This window comes from Salminus brasiliensis, chromosome 5 (assembly GCF_030463535.1).
Source record: "Salminus brasiliensis chromosome 5, fSalBra1.hap2, whole genome shotgun sequence".
Lineage (NCBI taxonomy): Eukaryota > Metazoa > Chordata > Actinopteri > Characiformes > Bryconidae > Salminus > Salminus brasiliensis.
In genome coordinates, this window is record NC_132882.1 from 42,329,818 (window position 1) to 42,346,804 (window position 16,987).

Consider the following 16,987-nt stretch of genomic DNA (forward strand, 5'->3'; position numbering starts at 1 on the left):
AGCCTCTTTGTATCAGAAGGCCCGAGGAGGAGCCCTCATGTCTGCCGTCTTGTTCGCTGTCTTTGATCAATGCTCATGTGTTGCTCCTCTTCATTTGGAAAGCGATCCAAATGGATTGCAACACCTAGTAGGTCCTCGCTTGGAAGTCGAGAAGTCTCTGGAGAGGGCGTCGCTCGTGCTCTGAGATGCAGGCGGTGTGTTTATAGATGAGCTTTCCTTCGTAGGATTGTCTCCATTGAAGAAACTAACTTTAGCAGAATTACATTTACATTTTACATTTAAGGAATTTAGCAAATGCTCTTATCCAGAGCGACGGGATGGCGGGTCGAGCTGAGCCGTACTTGAAGCTGGAAGGGCTTTTGGTGCAGATCGGCTTTTGACCATTGCCATCAAGTACGGAGGGGCTGGTCCTTTCTGGGCTTTGTAGGCCAGCGTCAGGGGGCCTACAGGAAGCCAGTGAAGAGAACATAGCAGTGGAGTGACATGGCTAAATTTAGGAACATCGAAGACGACCCGTGGCACTGCATTCTGGATAAGTTGCAGGGGCCTGATGGTGCGTAAAGGGAGACCAGCCAGAGGAGAGCTGCAGTAGTCAAGTCTGGAAGTGACGAGAGACTGAACATCTGAGCACCTGGGTGGCCTCTCTAGAGAGGAAGGGTTGAATTCTCGATGTTGTACAGGAGAAATCTGCAGGACCGAGTTACGTTTGCAACATGACTTGAGAACGATAACTGATCATCCATGACTACACTGAGGCTTCGAGCTTCTGCAGATGGAGTGACCAGTGAGTTCTCAAAGAAGATGGCAACATCGTTTTTAGGTCCAGCAGTTCCTGGGATGTACAGCAGCTCTGTCTTGCTGGGATTGATTTGAGGTGGTGAGCCGCCATCCCAGAAAGAAGAGATGTCAGCGAGGCATGCTGAGAATTAGAATTAGTCTCAAGAGAGTGATCACTGGTGTGTTTGACAATTTTCTGATGAGACTTCAGAAGCCTCAAAACATGTAGGGACTCATTAGCAGGTCCGCACAGTTTCCAAATCCCTCGAAATAAAAAAAAAGAAAGACGTGAGTCAGACAAAACATGTTTACTGTCTGAAGTTTGCCTTGGGGGGTTGATACTCATGAAAGACACGCTAGTCATATGTGTACTGTTCTCGTTGTACTGTCTTGTTATTACCGTAAACCGCAGTGTTTACAGGCTCATTGCTGTGACCTCCCCACAGTCAGCTGACTGTCAAAAACACCTGGAGTACCTGAAGCTAAAGCCCATCAAAACTACTGAACTGTAAGGTCTACCCCTATAACTCTTTTGAAAAAAGCAAGAAGATTTATAGGGGTGGACCTTATATTTCAGTAGTTTTGATGGGCCTCAGCTTCAGGTACTCCAGGTGTGTTTGACAGTCAGCTGACTTTGGTGAGGTAACGGCAATGAGCCTGTAAACACTGTGACTGCCAATTTGAGTGGGATCGATGACGGGTGGGAAAGGAATGTGATACTCGGAAAGGTACATCACGGGTTGGATAAGAGCTGGGGAGATCCCTTAATTAGATCTGTCCTCTAGCGATATATCTGCGAGAGGTGTAGCCCTAGTGACGGAGACTCCAGCAAAAGCTTTCCCAATCAAACCAGCAATCCAACTAAATCCAGTCTGAGGTTTAAATAAGACCAACTCCTCCAGAATCCTGAATGTTCTAATGCGCTGCACCGGGTTCGAACTGTAGACATTTGAGGTAGTGTTAAATGTGGGAGGATTCGACCTTCGTTATAACAGGAGAATTTAATTTCTAGTAATTACATTTTATAAATGATTTGTGAAGACATTTCTACTGGTGTGTGAGTTTAGTTAGACTACCTCCATCCATCAGCATTGACCACATGAAGGTAAAATGTCCAAATGTTTAACCCCTTCATGTCAAAAGTATTCACACTCATTACTCAGGTAGAAGTGAGTGGAGATACTAGGGTTTAAAAGACTTCTATAGAAGTTGAAGCCTCAAGTAAAAGTGTAAAAGTACTGGTTTCAAAACTATTTCAAGTAGAAAAGTAAAAGTAATGGAAGGAAAACAAAGGCCGAAAGCCTAGGCAGCGCCACAGGGGTCTAAAGTGCACTACCGAAACGTTCTTGAAAATGTAAAAAAGACTAATATGGTTTTTTGCCTCAGTAGGTGCCCCCCAGGTGACTCTTAAGTGACCATAACCTCTCCAAACACATTAAATATTATATTTTTTAAAATATATGTACATTCGGGTGCTCTAACTTTTTCCTCGTGTCTGTATGTACATGCATGTGCAGTGGTGTGCAGTGGTGCTGAAAAAGGTCTATGTTGTAGTTCTATATTTCTGTCCAAATCTGACCCAAAACGTCAGAACTACAGGACATCAGACAAAAATGTTAGACTTGGTTGTTTGTTTATTGAGGAAAATGATCCAATATGACAGATCTGTGAGTGGTGAAAGTGTATGAGTGTGTGAAGCTTTTTTCAGCCGTTTTTAATCAATGGGATGACAATTGGGTTCGAGTGGATGCCCGGGTTTAGTTAAAGAACAGGGATCTATCAAAGTCTGATCTTCATAACACATGTTTGTGAAGGTGTATAATGGCATGAACACAGGGGATTTCTAAGGGTTGTTGATGCTACAAAACCATCTCTTAAGAGTTTGGACTCCACCAATCCACCACCGTCAGATTGTTTACAAATGGAGGAAGTTCCAGACCATTCTCACCCCTGGCCAGGAGTGATCGACCAACGAAGATCTCGCCGAGAGCAGTAGGCGTGTAATAGTTCTAACTCCTGAGCAACTAAAGGCCTTTCTCACATCGGCTAATATTAAAGTTCATGATTCCACCATCAGGAGAACGCGAACAGCAATGGTGTGAATGGCAGGGTTGCAAGAAGAAAGCTAAAAAGTGGGTCCCATCATACAGCCCACCTTAAACCTCACATTGGTCCCATCTAGGCCCCATGTGTAGTGTATAACCCAGAGGGGGCTCATGTGTAACCCCTCCTAGTCCCATCAGTGACCCTGGCAGGCGTCCATATGCGGGGGGTCAGCATGGAGCACATGGTTCAGCCACATGGGTATGCTGTGCATCTTGGCCTGGAGGACTGAATGCATTCTGAACTATACCAACAAATCCTAAATGAAAATGTGAGGACGTCTGTCCGTGAGCCGAATCGCAAGAGAAAGTGGGCCATGCAGCAAGACAATGACCCTAAGCACACAAGTCGTTCTACCAAAGAACGGTTAAAGAAGAATGAAGGTCCTGATCTTAATCCAGTAGTTGTGGAAGGACCTGAAAGGTGGAAAGTAGTGAGTCATGCAAAACCATGTTTACTGTCTGAAGTTTGCCTTGGGGGGCGATACTCATGAAAAAAACGCTAGTCATAATCTGCACACTACTAACACACTCGCCACCACCATGTCAGTCAGTGTCCCTGCTGTGCTGAGAGTGACCCACCACCCAAATACCACAGTCTGCTCTGTGGGGGTCAATCCTGTGAGGTCCCGACCATTGAAGAACAAACAAGGTGAAATGAGGCTAATAACAGAGTCTACAGAGAAACTGGATGGAAAATGGATACAGTCTGGAGTTCTGGAACTACACAATGCTCCTGTATGGTGAGTGGAGCAGTATGGGCAGTATGAGTTTATTGCTATTCTGACATGAGCATACATGCTAAGCTACAATCTAAAAATGCCATAGAAGAACTCGCAGAAGCATTTTTGTAACAGAGATGTGACCTGTAAATCGATTAAGACCCTTCAGGAACGTCAGGAGAAAGGTTCTTCACACTCTCGCTCATCTCCATAATAAACATTATGGGGTTCTTCTGTGGCGTCACTCGACGAAGCATTTGTAGCACCTTTATTTTGAAGAGTACATGACTTGTGTTTAGACATCTCCACTTTTTTGTCACTCAGAGGTTTAGCGCTCCATGCAGTAGTGAAGGCCTCAGCATCCGCCAACGCACCTGGACGTCTGAACCTGCTCATTCCTGCTGCAGATGAAGGTTGGATTGATTTCCTTGGTTTAAATCAGAGCTTTGATGAGGTGATCAGTGCTTAACGCAGTTATTATTGTCCTGATCAGTGTCTGGCTCCATCAGCGGCTGCGAGCGATGCTGAGCTGTGAGCGCTGCTAATTGGAGGTGTAACCCTCAGCCAGCCGCTTTATTAGATTGCCCTGCATCGATCGTCGCTGCCACACCGTTGACTCATTTATACACGGTCAGGATGAGGACGAAGAGGAGGAGGGCTGGGCTGGGCTGGGGGGGTGGGGTTGTTGGGGTCGATATGCAAGGATACAATTCAGGTCTGAGGCCAAAAAAAACCCTCATTTATCGTAATCAAGAGTGTAAATGTGTAAAATGTGCTTATGCTGCCCCCATGTGGCCGTCTAATGCGTTGCACTGCATGGAGTTAAAGAACCTGTTCAGTAGCAGCGTCCCACAGTCAGACACTTCACTGAAGTCAGATGCTTCTAATGTGAATACAACTGGACTAGCACTGTAGACTGTAGCACTACTTCTGTGGTCAGAGCGGTAGTACTGGCTAATTTGAACACTGGACATAATTCAGTCATGTAATTCCAGAGGTGTGGAGAGACGAGACTTCTGAGATGGCCTATCAAGAAGATAGTATTGTTAGTATTGTCCAAAAAATACAGCGCATCCTTACAGAAGGCAGCAAAATCAGTGGCAGCTATAGCCCAGTGATCTGACCGCTGGGCCACACAAAGATGGGCCATGATGTTCCTTGCTCAAGAACCCGACAGACCTTCTGTTGGGCAATTCTTCAACTACAGGGATGGTAAATGAGCATGTCTGGGATTTGAGTATTGAGGGGTAGGGGCAGTTAGTCACGTAATCACTGCATTTCTCTGGTCACCTGTCCCAGAAGCTCATCCTCTTTTATCTTCAGCTCGAATTGGCTGGTGTTTCATTGAACTACAGCATGATCAACCTTCTATTCGTCACCGTTTTTCATCCAACACACTTTCATTACGTCCTCTGCATCCAAAAAGTTACATAACTGATTTTACTGCATCAGTCCATAGGTCTTGTTTCAGATGTTCCTCTGATGTTCCTCTGAAAACGCCTGACGCTGGATTATGTGATCAGAGTGCGGGAAAGGATTCTTCTGATGACTCTTCGTGAAGGACATGATTGTCAGTGCACCCCTTCTTTCGCAGTCAAACAGGAGTTTTGGAGCACCAAGCTATCACTGCCACTGTTTGGCTCGCCAGGCAAGTTTGCTCACTAGTGTGTATGGTAGGTGTTCACTGCACGGATTGGGTAAAATTGAAGGCCAAATACAAATGCTAAATATGGCCATCTTGTCTTGATTTACCTTCCTAGCAACACTTTGAGCGGCTACCTCCAATGTTTTCTTGGTCCAAGACCATAGCTTCTCCAGGTCTTCCAGGCCAACCTTTCAGACCATTCAACATGATCCTCAGAGACGCCAAACTGGTTTGATTAAGAGTGTTGATAGAACTTTATTGTACAGTCCGTTCGGTCAGTCAGCTACATTAATTTCTATACAAATGATTTAGAGAACAAACCAGCTCATTTAATACAAACAGAGTGACATCACTCGCTCCCTCATTTACTCATGATTGTGTTTAAAAACCAAAAAAAAAAAGGCCATCAGTCCTTGCAGAGTCTTCGGTCTTCTCTAATTTCACGCCCGAGAGTTGCGTTCCTCTTCTTCTTTCTCCAGCAGGTAGGCGGGTCTGTAACGGGTCACGCCCCTGCCGTCCACCACTTGGAGTGAGGGGTTTCTAAAGGTGTTGTCCATACTGCCCAGGGATGTGTAGCTACAGAACAGACAAAGGCAAGGCGCAAGTACTGGTGAGTAGGGCATGTCACAGACATCAATAGCCAATAATAAAGACCACCATTATCCAACCCATACAAAATCACATTAATAGTGCATCCCAAAGAACTGGATCACTCCGGAGAATGCAGTAGTTGCACTGCTCCACAGCTCAGTGCTGGAGGGGGGCTTTACACCCCTCTATCCCAGGGCCTGGCATTAGGCAGCATGGTGCCAGTAGGCTCATGCTTATCTGCTCCAGAGAGTCCTATTCTATTGGCAGTACTTCTCCACAGGGACTAGACCAGCTGTGTGTTTGTGTCTGTGCACACTAGCATATCTGTGTCAGCAATAGGTGCAACTCAAAGAAGGGTGTCCACAAATTTATGACCGTATGTGTGTATATCATTGCTGTCACATAAATACCTTGCCGCAGAATTTCTTGCTGAATGGACCAATAGAAATGCTCCAGAATGACCTCGAATTTTGTTTTTTTTGTTTTTTACTGACCTTCATTGAAAGTCAAGAAGGTTTTTGTGCAACAGCAACAGTGTGCTTGAGAATATGACTGGAGCGTGTTGAACTCAGACTCACCCTTTGTCGTAGAGAATGCAGTAGGGCACATACAGCGTCCTCAGGAATGACCAGATGTCATGGTATGTCCAGTCCTGACGGGAAACAGACAGAAAAACAACCTCAGTCAAGCTTTTAAGCTCCACGGATTCGGTCCAGCAGACTGATCAGACGTTTGGAGTAACCACACAGGGAACTGATTACACAAATGAATCGGTCAAATTCACTCCTCGTCTTTTCTTATAAAAGGTCAGAAATCATTCCCTGAGGATTTACGTTGATATTTGATGTATAACCAGTACGTATGTGACTTTCTTTGGGGTGGAAGCTCCTCAGATAGGGTTTAACAAGCCTATTTACCACCCTGTTATTTTCTACCTTCCCTTACAAGACAGGCAGGAAGGCTTATGAATGATTAGGATGAGCTCTGCTCCGGTTGGCTGGTTTACATCAACAGCCAATCAGCACCAGGACAGCTCACATAAGAGCCACACAGCATAGCTTAGCTCTGTAGCACTGCAAAAGGAACTATATTGCTAGTGTGCTGCTATCCTGAGCGCCGGTCTGGGGTCAGCCAGCTGAAAAGATGGTAAAGGAACCAGGCTGGCTAGGTTAGCTTTTAGCCTAGCGTGGATACTTGCTCACTTTCCTGGCTTGGGCTTCCTCACTCGCCGAGTTTGAACTTTAGCCCATAGCTACGATAGCAAAAACACACCGAGCTACGCGGTGCACAGTTGACGCCTCGTCTAAAGAGATCACCAAAATAGGGCCCGGTGACGCCTTCCTTTCCGTGGTGTGTTCTTATTTGAGCTCATTTTCATGACTTTAAAGTTGTGGGACTCCCGCCTGCCTCCGCGCTGGTAGAACGAGCCGCCTAATGAAGCTACCCGGCATCTGAATCCATGGAAGAAATCGAAATGAAATCTCAGGCTAACCGACGCAGCCATTAATGGCATCAAGTTGAAGAAGTAAAAGTAAGGGTCGTTTGTAATTCTGACACGCGTCTCTGTGGCTGTTTCAGTTACATAAGCAGCATTGATTAAGATGATTGAGTTGCGGCTCAACAGGCTCTGAAAGCCCATTCATCACTATTCACCACTTATTGCCATCACTTCATATATATATATATATGTGTGTGTATGTGTGTGTGTGTGTATGTGTATGTGTGTGTGTGTGTGAGACTGATGAGTGTCTCTGCCTTGCTGTGTAAACAGTACTTAAGGAAAAGTTTGGTACCCCTCATGAAGTTGCTTAATGGTTGCTAGGATATTGCCATGGTATCCCAGGTGGTTGCAAAGTTGTGGCTATGAAACTTATTCTTAGTAGATGCTTAGTAAAGTTGCTAGGCTGTTGCTATGGAGTTGCTTAGTGGTTGTTGGACAGTTGCTATGGTATCCCAGAGCAATAGCTGTGATCATGTCCCAGGTGGTTGCTATGGAATTGCTGAGTTGGGTAGGGGTGGGGTAGTGTGTTGGGTAGCTGGATTAGAGGAACTGGTTGCTCATTAGGCCACAGTCTTCTTACTCTATTAGTTATTATGGTTGCAGATACCTAGCAATCCCATAGCACCCTCCTAGCAACCACTTAACACTGTAGATCCCGTCTGGAATACCACAGCAACCATCTAACAAAAACACTTATAGCACACCATGTAGCTTTAGCCTTAAAACTGGGAAACGCGTGTGTGTGTGTGTGTGTGTGTGTGAGAGAGAGAGAGAGTGTGTGTGTGTGTTGCATAGCTGTATTAGAGAACCCAGTTGCTTTAGACATTAACTGAATGCATTTTCATATTTAATGTATTGAGATCATGATGTTCAGACATCACACACACACACACACACACACACACACACATACCCGTATAACTCACGCATGAGCACTCTCCCTCAGCTGTGGCCCCAACTGTGACCTTATGTGCTCGGCCCTGGGGCACAACAGCGGCAAACACTTCCACAGCCAAAATAGCGAATGCGCAGCCGCTCAGCGCTTCATTAGCCCAATCAATCGCTCGTGCAGACTCGGACTCACACTGTGTGGAATATGGGCAGGAGATAATTACTCTCATTAGGCCATGATGGGCTAATTATAGTGGAACGTTGCAAAAAACTACCTAGCGATACCATAGCAACCACCTAGCAACACCACTGCAATCGCCCATCAAAAACCCCAGTTTTACCCTGGTGACTACGTAGCAACAGCACACCAACTGCCTGGAGGTGGGGTACCCCTTAAGCTGCGCAAATGGGTAAGTGCAAAGGCACTTTCCTAGTTGTTGATGCGAGAATAATACAAATGTGAGGCTGGAACTTCCCCCTCTGCTGCATTTCAAGGAAATTTGGACACAGACGTCTCTACGCTGCACAGTAAGCTACCCATGAAAACCTGATCAGACATATGCAATATCACTCTACCCATTACTGATTCCATTAGGTGGACGCAGCTGAGACTGTGGATTTCGTTTCTTTACCTAAATACAATTTTAAAACCCCTCTAAACTGTTTAGAGGTTTCTGTCGGAGCAGTTTATGACGCTGGATTTCAATGTTTGCTGTTTACAGTCTCGGGAGCACTGACCCAGTTCAACCCCTGGCTGCAGCTGCTGCCGAGAGCTGGAAAACGTCAAACCTCGAAACTCTGAACCTAATCCATTATATACTTCCATATTTTTGGAACTGCAGCTCCTAAAAGCCCCGAAACGCCGTAAACCCAGCAGGTTTCCAAACATTCTGACTGACCGTCTAGTTTATTTGGATCGCCAATTACCCAACCCATACATTTTCATCCCTCTATCACATGCAACGCACCCGACACTCCCTTGAAACGTGTGCAACCAGCCAGTTAATATTTTTCCCCAAAAAACCACAGTGATCCCAGCTTTGATGCATCGGCCATCCATCTGCCCACCCTGGACCAAGCAAGGTCAGCTGTGCTCTCTCTGGCTCCGGCTACTGATGGCTAGCAGCATGACGAACATGAGAATGAGAACTGCCTTATTCCGCTGGACCACTCGAGGCCCAGGTCCTGCTATACATATTATATGGTGTATCATCAAGAATCCAGAGGGTCTAGATCTGGTTCTGATGGTACCTGTCGAGTGGTGGAATACACACCAACATGGCATGTGTCATGGAACAGGAACTAGGTAGCACTATTGTGTCCCATGACTTCTGCCATGTCCCATAGAAGCTAAGGAATGCAGCACTTATACAGGTGTGGGCGTGCCCGATCCATCCCCTGAGGATTTCATCAAATGGTTTATGGCATGTCCGTGTTTTAAGCAGCAAGTGAACAGTCCGTTTCTGAAGGTGATTTGCTGAAAGGAGGAAAAATTGGGCCCTTTGACAAGAACCAAACTGTGATGTTCTAGACAACTGGGTCAGAACCGCTTGAAAATGCCAGACAGGTGTTGTGGGGTGTTACCGTAAACTAACCACTAGCTTCTGAGTGGAACAGGGGGGCTTACACTTTGGCATAGCTCACTGACTGAAGGTTTGACAGGTCATCAAGAACCTGGCCACAGTGGGTGGACATGTGTGTGAATGTGTGAGTGTTCACCAGTAGTGGGTTGACTCTCATGTAGTCAGGCCAGCCGGGGTCTGTCGGACAGAGTGGAGTGAGTGTGCGGGAGTAAGGGTCAGTGCGCCTGGTTCCCATCAAAACAGCCCGGAGCTCCGGCCTTCTTTCTTGGACCTCGCTCAGAGCCTGCCGGATATTGCCCTCCACCGAGACCAGGTCCAGGTCATATCTACAACACACACACACACACACATACATAAATGTACAAAAAAATTGTACTAGATTTTTTTTATAAACACGTGATCAGACTGGATGAGAATCGGCTGATACTCAGCATTCAAATACTAGAATACTATTGGGACTATTAGGACAACTCTACCTGGGATTTCATAGCAACCATCTGAGGTAAAATAGTAACCACCTAGCAACTACTTGTGTGCTTCACAGTGTGCTTGGGTCAACTTATTAGCAGCCTGATGCTAACAGCACCCTATCATACTGAACGTACTGACACGGAATGTCCCAAGGGAAGCCTATTGACCACACTGCTGGTCAAATTAACAGCAAAACCAAATTTTATTTGTTTTCAAAGAAGCGATTTTCTTCACAGTGATACAAGTGTGTGAGATGATTCACAAACCACCTCAGGAGAACGTCAGCTGCCAGTCCAGAATTCTTTGGTTTCTACGTTTTTAAGCAGAAAAAGGCACTAGCTAGCTGACATTGCATCTTTAATGTAAAATGTTTTCTCCTCAGTGGACGACCTGCCAACAAGTTAGTTTGCCATAAATACAGTATATTCAATTCCACCATTTCTGAAGCCAACTGACCGATGAAGTAGGTCAGGTGCTGACCTAGAAGTAACACGTTCTGCTCTTCTTATGAGCAGTTAGCTAACATCGCTAGTGGACACTGCATCTTCAATGTAAGGTCTTTTCTCCTTAGTGAACATGCCAAAAAGTTAAGCGGAGAAATATGCATTCACCGTTTCAGAAGCCAGCTGACTCAGCTAGAGTAGATCAGGTGCTGACCTAAAATCCTTTTAGGTGTTTTTTTTTGTGTCCAAGCCAACAGCACCAGCTGACACTGCATCTTCAATGTGAGTTTTTTTTTCTCCTCAGTGTACGACGTGCCAACTAGGTTTTAGGTTTTTAATGTTCGAGCAGTAACAGAGGATGCCTCTTCGGATGACAAGCGGGCTAACCGCACTAGCTGACTTGGCGTCTTTCATTTGATTTTTTTTTCTCCTCAGTGGATGATGTGCCAACAAGTTTTCATGTCCAACGAGTACATGGAGGCTGCCTGTTCAGATGAGCAGTGAACTAACAGCACTGTCTGTTTTCCATCTGACCATCGAGTTGTTTTTTTTCCACCATTTCTGAAGCCATCGTCTGGAGTAGGTCAGGTGCTGGTCTGGAAGCTTTCTTAAAATTTCTGTGTGTTTGCAACTGAAAACCTTACTATACCTTGCTAATATTTGCTGATCTACTTCGTAGTGTTTCACACAGCCTCTGCACACTAATCACGTCCTATTAGAAGAATTTCTTACCTTTTTATGGTGTCCTGTAGAAATCTTTCCATTTCTGAGAAGGGGGAGATGATTCGGATGTAAAGAGCTTTCACCTTGTCTTTACTGTGAGGGTAGCGTCTGAAATGGAGGAAGAGAAGACAGTTCATTTCTGTTTGGACAAATACTGTAAATACTGTACTAGGGTGGTACATTCTGAAATTCAATACAACCAGAAAACCCCTCCATATATTGAGCTTTCCGTGCACTTGCGTAAAGCATACTATATAAGGCAGTTAAACGATCATGGGAGTCATAGGTTACAATATCGCAGTACCTTATAAGTTATAATGGCATAATAGCATAGTTATGTTATTATAACTTATAAGGTCGTGCGATAATGTGACCTAAGCTGTAGTACAAGTCCCTTTGTCACATAAAACAATCACACAAGGCTTTAAAATATCCAATAATTTATGTCCAATAATTTATTATAGCTTTTGTTTTTCTGTGAGGAACAAATGAAACACGTGGGAAGTCAGTAGGTTTTTGTGACAAATTAACAGGAGTAACGGAGGCTGCCTCCTCAGATGAGCAGTAAACTAATAGCGATAGTTGGTATGATGAACGCTGATGGGAACCTGATGTCTTCAGTGCAAGGTCTTGTCTCATAAGTGTGCTAATAAGTTAGTCAGAGAAATATTTTCACTGTTTCTGGACTCAAATATGAGCTAGAGTAGCAAACGTCTAGCCAACACGAGCTAGAGTAGCAAACACCAACTGTACCAAATGGACAAAAGTATTGGGACACCTGCTCATTCAGTGTTACTTCTGAAATCAAGGGTCTTTAAAGAGTTTCTCCTGCTTTTGTTGAGTGGAGTAACTTTCTCTACTGACCATGGAAGAAGGCTTTCTACTAGATTTTGGAGAAGCATTGCTGTGAGGATTTGATTGCACTCTGCAACAAGAGCGTTAGTGAGGTCAGGATGTTGGATGAGGATGATCACCATCCCACCTCATCATCCCCAACTCCCCAACTCCTCTCAAACGTATTGGCTGGAGCACCGTCCATTATTCTGCTCCACAGCTCAATGCTGGGGGGCTTCATACCCCCCTAGCCCACCCCTGGCATTAGGCAGCATGGTGCCAATAGGTTCATGTTTATCTGCTCCAGAGAGTATTATAAGCTGTGTGTGTGTGTGTGCGCGCACTCTAGCGCATCTCTTAAAGCAACTTGATTAGAAAGGGTGTCCACAAACATTTGGACATGTAGCATAGTTCATTTGGACGCAGCGGAAGCTGATGGCACAGCTAGTGGCTGAAACTGCAAGGTCATCAAGAGGCTCTCTCACCGTTTAAGGGCAGCGTAATAGAGATGCAGCAGGGCCGTGCAGTCTTTCCCTCCGTTGAAGCCCACGCAGATCTCATTAGCCGGGTACTGCTCCAGTGCGGCCTCTATCGTCCTCAGGGCCACAGCCACCTTCTCCCCCAGCGGTGATCCTACAGGACATTTCAGAGGACACTTCAGTTATGTCTTAACTGCAGTAAATCTGAAGCATATTCCGGCAGTTTGGACAAAGCTACAGTCATGTGGAGAAAAAGGAGAGCACATGAAACCCCCCCTTTTTTTTAAATATATGGACATTTGATCTCCATTTAATCAATATTGAGAGATGGAGAAGCTAGAGTAGCAAACAACTAGCTATAATGTCCATTAATGGCGCCCTGAGGACGCCAGATTCAAACAGCCGATACCGAAACCATTAAAATATGCCTATAAAATAATATAACTCTGGTCTGCCCTTGATCGAAGGTCACCATGTCCAGATCCAAGGAGCTCTCTGAGGCCTTTAGAAAGAAAAGGCTGGATGAGCCCAAGAGCAGAGAACAAGATGAGTGAAGACGCCTCCAACATTCCTAAAATCTCCTCAGGAGACCCACAGGTAGCAGGTGTGAAAGTACCGCATCTGTCAATGCTGTAGTTCCAGTAACTTTTCCAAGCCATTAGCTGGATCTCTTGGCGGCCCCCTCGAAATCCTACAAAGTGGCACTTCCAGTTAAAAGGCATTAGTCCGTACGAGTGCTACCCACTCTGCTCAAAAACAGGCCATGACTCAACATCTCATCAGAAAAGCCAGGAACAGAGCGTCCGGTGTTACGTATCACTGCGCACCTGCCTTCTGTAAACCACCCGTCCACCGATTGTTCCTTCCTCCTTCCTATAAATACACACTCTACCCTGCAGCTCAATGGGCCAGATTCACCTGGCTAGATTTACTGCACATAGGGGTGTTTTTTAAATGGTTCTGAATGAGGCTCAGACAATAAGACTGAGTGCAGAGAGACTGTGGTGGAATTACCTGGGTTGCTGCATTAATTATTAATAAATGTGGTCAAAAATAATAATTACATAAATAAAATTAGACCAAAGTTATCCATCTGCCATCAGCCGCCAGAGCTGGAGGGAGCACAATTGGCCTTGCTTCCTTTTCCAGCAAGGTAAATAAATCCATGCTGGTCAAACATATGGCACAATAGTCCCCCAAAAAAGCTTCCTACCACTGTTGGAGAGCGACCAGACCTCCTCGGTAGCGATGGACACAGGGTCGGCGACGAGCCGGACGACACTCCCTTTGGGCAGCTCCTCCTCCAGCTGGGCACGAGCCTTCTCCACCTCCTCCGCGCTGTCAGAGTCCAGCACCAGCCTGACCCGGTGGTAGTTGCTCAACCAGTCCGGGTACGAGCCCAGAGCCACTCGCTTCCCCCAGTCCACCTGCAGCCGGCTCAGGACGGGCGCGATCTCTGCCTCGTCGGCATCCACAAACACCTCCCGCGTGTGGAAGGTGGTCCCAGAGGTGGCAAAGAGGTGCGAAAGGCTGTCGAAGGCACGTTCCAGCAGGGAGGGGATGCCAGGAAAGATGTAGACGTTGCGGACGCTGACCAGCGGGTAGCGGAGCGGCTTGCCCGTCCGCGGGTCGGTGCCGTAGTTGAGCTTGGCCGACGAGGGCACCATCGCCAGCTTCATGGTGGGGCTGCTCGGGTCGACCGTGCCGAAGAACTTCTCGATCAGCCCGGTCAGTTCTGGGTGCGCATGCAGACCCTCGCCGAATGCAGTGGCAACGCTCTCGAAGGTCACGTCGTCGTGCGTAGGGCCGATGCCTCCGGAGGTGATGAGGTGGGTGACGGACGGGGAGAGCCGGGCCACTTCCTCGGCGATGACCTCTCTGATGTCTGGGACCACGGTGATCCGCTGCACGGCCACGCCCAGCTTCCGCAGGCCTCGACACAGGAAGGTGCTGTTGGTGTCCATGGTGTGACCCTGACGGGGCAAAACACAGCCATATTTCAGCACACACTAACACACCACCACCATCACCACCATCATCATGACCCACCACCCAAATACTACCTGCTCTGTGGGGGTCAGTCCTGTGGGGTCCTGACCATTGAAGAACAAACAGGGTGAAAGGAGGCTAATAACAGAGTCTACAGAGAAACAGACAGACACAGTCTGGACTTCTAGAACTACACTAGCGCTCCTGTATGGTGAGTGGAGCTGATCTAACGGCTCAAGGTTGTCCCAAACCAGGGGTGGTCATAATACACGGACACATGGTTCTCCACCACAGTCATGATTCTCTGAAGGAAATGCCAGCTCAGTGATGACGCATCCTATCTGACTTCTAATACGCGACAGCCAACTGGTCTCTGCCTCCTCCTCACCTTGAGGATCTCATCGCCGATGATGAGGATAGCAGCCGTGACGCCTCCTCCCTCCTCCGCTGACGAGGAGCTGCCGTTACGGGCCATGCTGGTGATGTGCGCTCCCACGCGGCGAATCCTCCCCACTGCTCTGTTCAGCCGAGGCAAAGCCTGGAGCATTCAGCCCAGGGGCGAGGGGCACAGTGCAGGGGGCAGAGAGACCGGGAGAGGCTCTGAGGGAGGCAAATAAACATGATTACTCACCAATAACGCAACACTACAGCTGGGGTCATTGGTTTCGGGCCCGAGAGAGGTCAGAGTCCAACACTGACTGGTGATTTAAGCATTGTAACAATGGCGAGCTGCTGGACTTTGGCCTTCCAGGACCAGAACCGATGAGTTTGGACAGCCCTGCCTAGAAATGACATTTTCTTACATGTGATTGAACTCAACAGTCTTGGGCTCCACTAAGCAGCTGGCTGAGGATCTAAAAATGAGGGCAACTGTGGAAGTCGAGAGCTGGGAGACCAAGAAACCTCTTGGATAGAGCCGCTCATTTGACAGCACAGCCGACACAGGGCGCTGAGGTGCACTCTTCTACTGTGCAGCATTGCTTGCACAAATATGGCCTGTATGTATGGAAGAAATGGCAAGGCCTGTTTAAGACAGGGGGTCATGAAGGGCTCATGGGCCCATCTAAGCAAGCATTGGTTCAGAAAATCCCTGCTCTTCCAGAAAACTGTCCATGCAAATCAGATCAACATCAGATTTATAATTAAAAAATCATATCTGACCTACAGTCTTATCAGACTACAGACAAGCCTTACTACTTTTGCATATCCCAGCTTGGAAGGCCAGGGTCAGAGCGCAGGGTCACGCTAGGAGCAGAGAGGGTTGAAGGCCCTTGTTCAAGGCCTCAGCAGTGGCAGCTTGGCAGTGGGTTTTAGCCTATGGAAATCTATGGAATCAGGGGGGGGGGGGGTCACCAATGACAGCACCTTACCTGTGATCAAGGGAGGGGGGCAGCACAGCACAGCACAGCTGCATAGAGCTAGTTAACACACTCGGCCCTTACCTTGACAGCTTGTAATCAATGCCCAGTACCTGCAGTTGAGTCCAACTGCAACCGTTATTCCACATTAAACAGTGGGGTCCTAATAATGGCACTGAACCTGGTCCCTACTGTGCTAGTTCACTTATTCACAGCCTGGTGACAGGCTCGTATTGAGCACAGCCCACGAAGAGCCCTAAATTGACTTTCTCCGACTCCGTTTGTACGTTAGCTAACTCATTAGACGTTAAAACGTCAGCGCGGTGGTCAGCGAGTCCTCCAAACTGTGTGAAGACCACTGAAGTCCGTCCTCCGTTGAATCGCCGAGCAAAACAGATGACCGGCTGCTGAGCGAGCGAGGAAACTTGACTGCCACACGAGCTGTCGCTGCGATCCAATCAGAATGAGACACGGCCGGACGAGGCGGGGTGTTGGTGCCAAACTAACCAATGAAGGTTGAACGAGGGCGGGACAACGAGCGCCGAACCGGAAGCGCAGCTGCTCTAGTTCCAAATGCAGCCTCGACGCCTTCACGTGTTTTCTTGCGCACTTCGTCATGCTGTACACTAGATTAAGGGCACTATTTAAGGGCACAGGCTACAACTAGCAGCCCGTTAGTACTTAGTGTAGCTAGAGTTTGTATTTTTTTATTTTATTTTTTTAATCATTGAAAAGTAGGATGTAAAATATATATTTTATTATAACCATTTAAACAAGTCTGTTTTAATTACTTTTTTATTTATAATAAATAAATAAATAAATAAATAAATAACACTCGTTACCCCGATACTCGATAACGGATAAAAAAAAACATTATT

The 16,987-nt window shown here is 46.7% G+C and overlaps 1 protein-coding gene across 3 annotated transcripts; it reads right to left on the reverse strand.

The window, feature by feature from the left end:
• Window positions 1-5,476: 5,476 nt before the first annotated feature.
• On the reverse strand, window positions 5,477-16,516 carry flad1 (flavin adenine dinucleotide synthetase 1). 3 transcript variants are annotated; one of them, XM_072680450.1, is made up of 9 exons: window positions 16,223-16,516; window positions 15,140-15,351; window positions 14,826-14,855; window positions 13,976-14,735; window positions 12,769-12,916; window positions 11,459-11,557; window positions 9,949-10,138; window positions 6,416-6,489; window positions 5,477-5,822 (listed from the first exon to the last, which is right to left on the reverse strand). In XM_072680450.1, the coding sequence occupies exons 2-9, from the start codon at window positions 15,296-15,298 to the stop codon at window positions 5,687-5,689; spliced, it is 1,596 nt and encodes a 531-aa protein (XP_072536551.1). In that variant the 5' UTR covers window positions 15,299-15,351; window positions 16,223-16,516; the 3' UTR covers window positions 5,477-5,686. The 3 variants fall into 3 exon arrangements, with proteins under 3 accessions (XP_072536551.1, XP_072536550.1, XP_072536552.1); XM_072680449.1 differs by having other exon boundaries at window positions 16,194-16,516; XM_072680451.1 differs by lacking the exon at window positions 14,826-14,855 and having other exon boundaries at window positions 15,140-16,516.
• Between the last annotated feature and the right edge of the window lie 471 nt (window positions 16,517-16,987).

What these genes read in the sequence shown, in the direction of transcription:
- flad1 (XM_072680450.1), bottom strand. Translation starts at nt 15,298, where the DNA reads ATGCTCCAGGCTTTGCCTCGGCTGAACAGAGCAGTGGGGAGGATTCGC. An exon ending in TATTACGCTGCCCTTAAACG is followed by an intron (nt 11,558 to 12,768) that starts GTGAGAGAGCCT and finishes CCTCCATTTCAG; the next exon opens with ACGCTACCCTCACAGTAAAG. An exon ending in TGCATTCTCTACGACAAAGG is followed by an intron (nt 5,823 to 6,415) that starts GTGAGTCTGAGT and finishes TCTGTTCTGTAG; the next exon opens with CTACACATCCCTGGGCAGTA.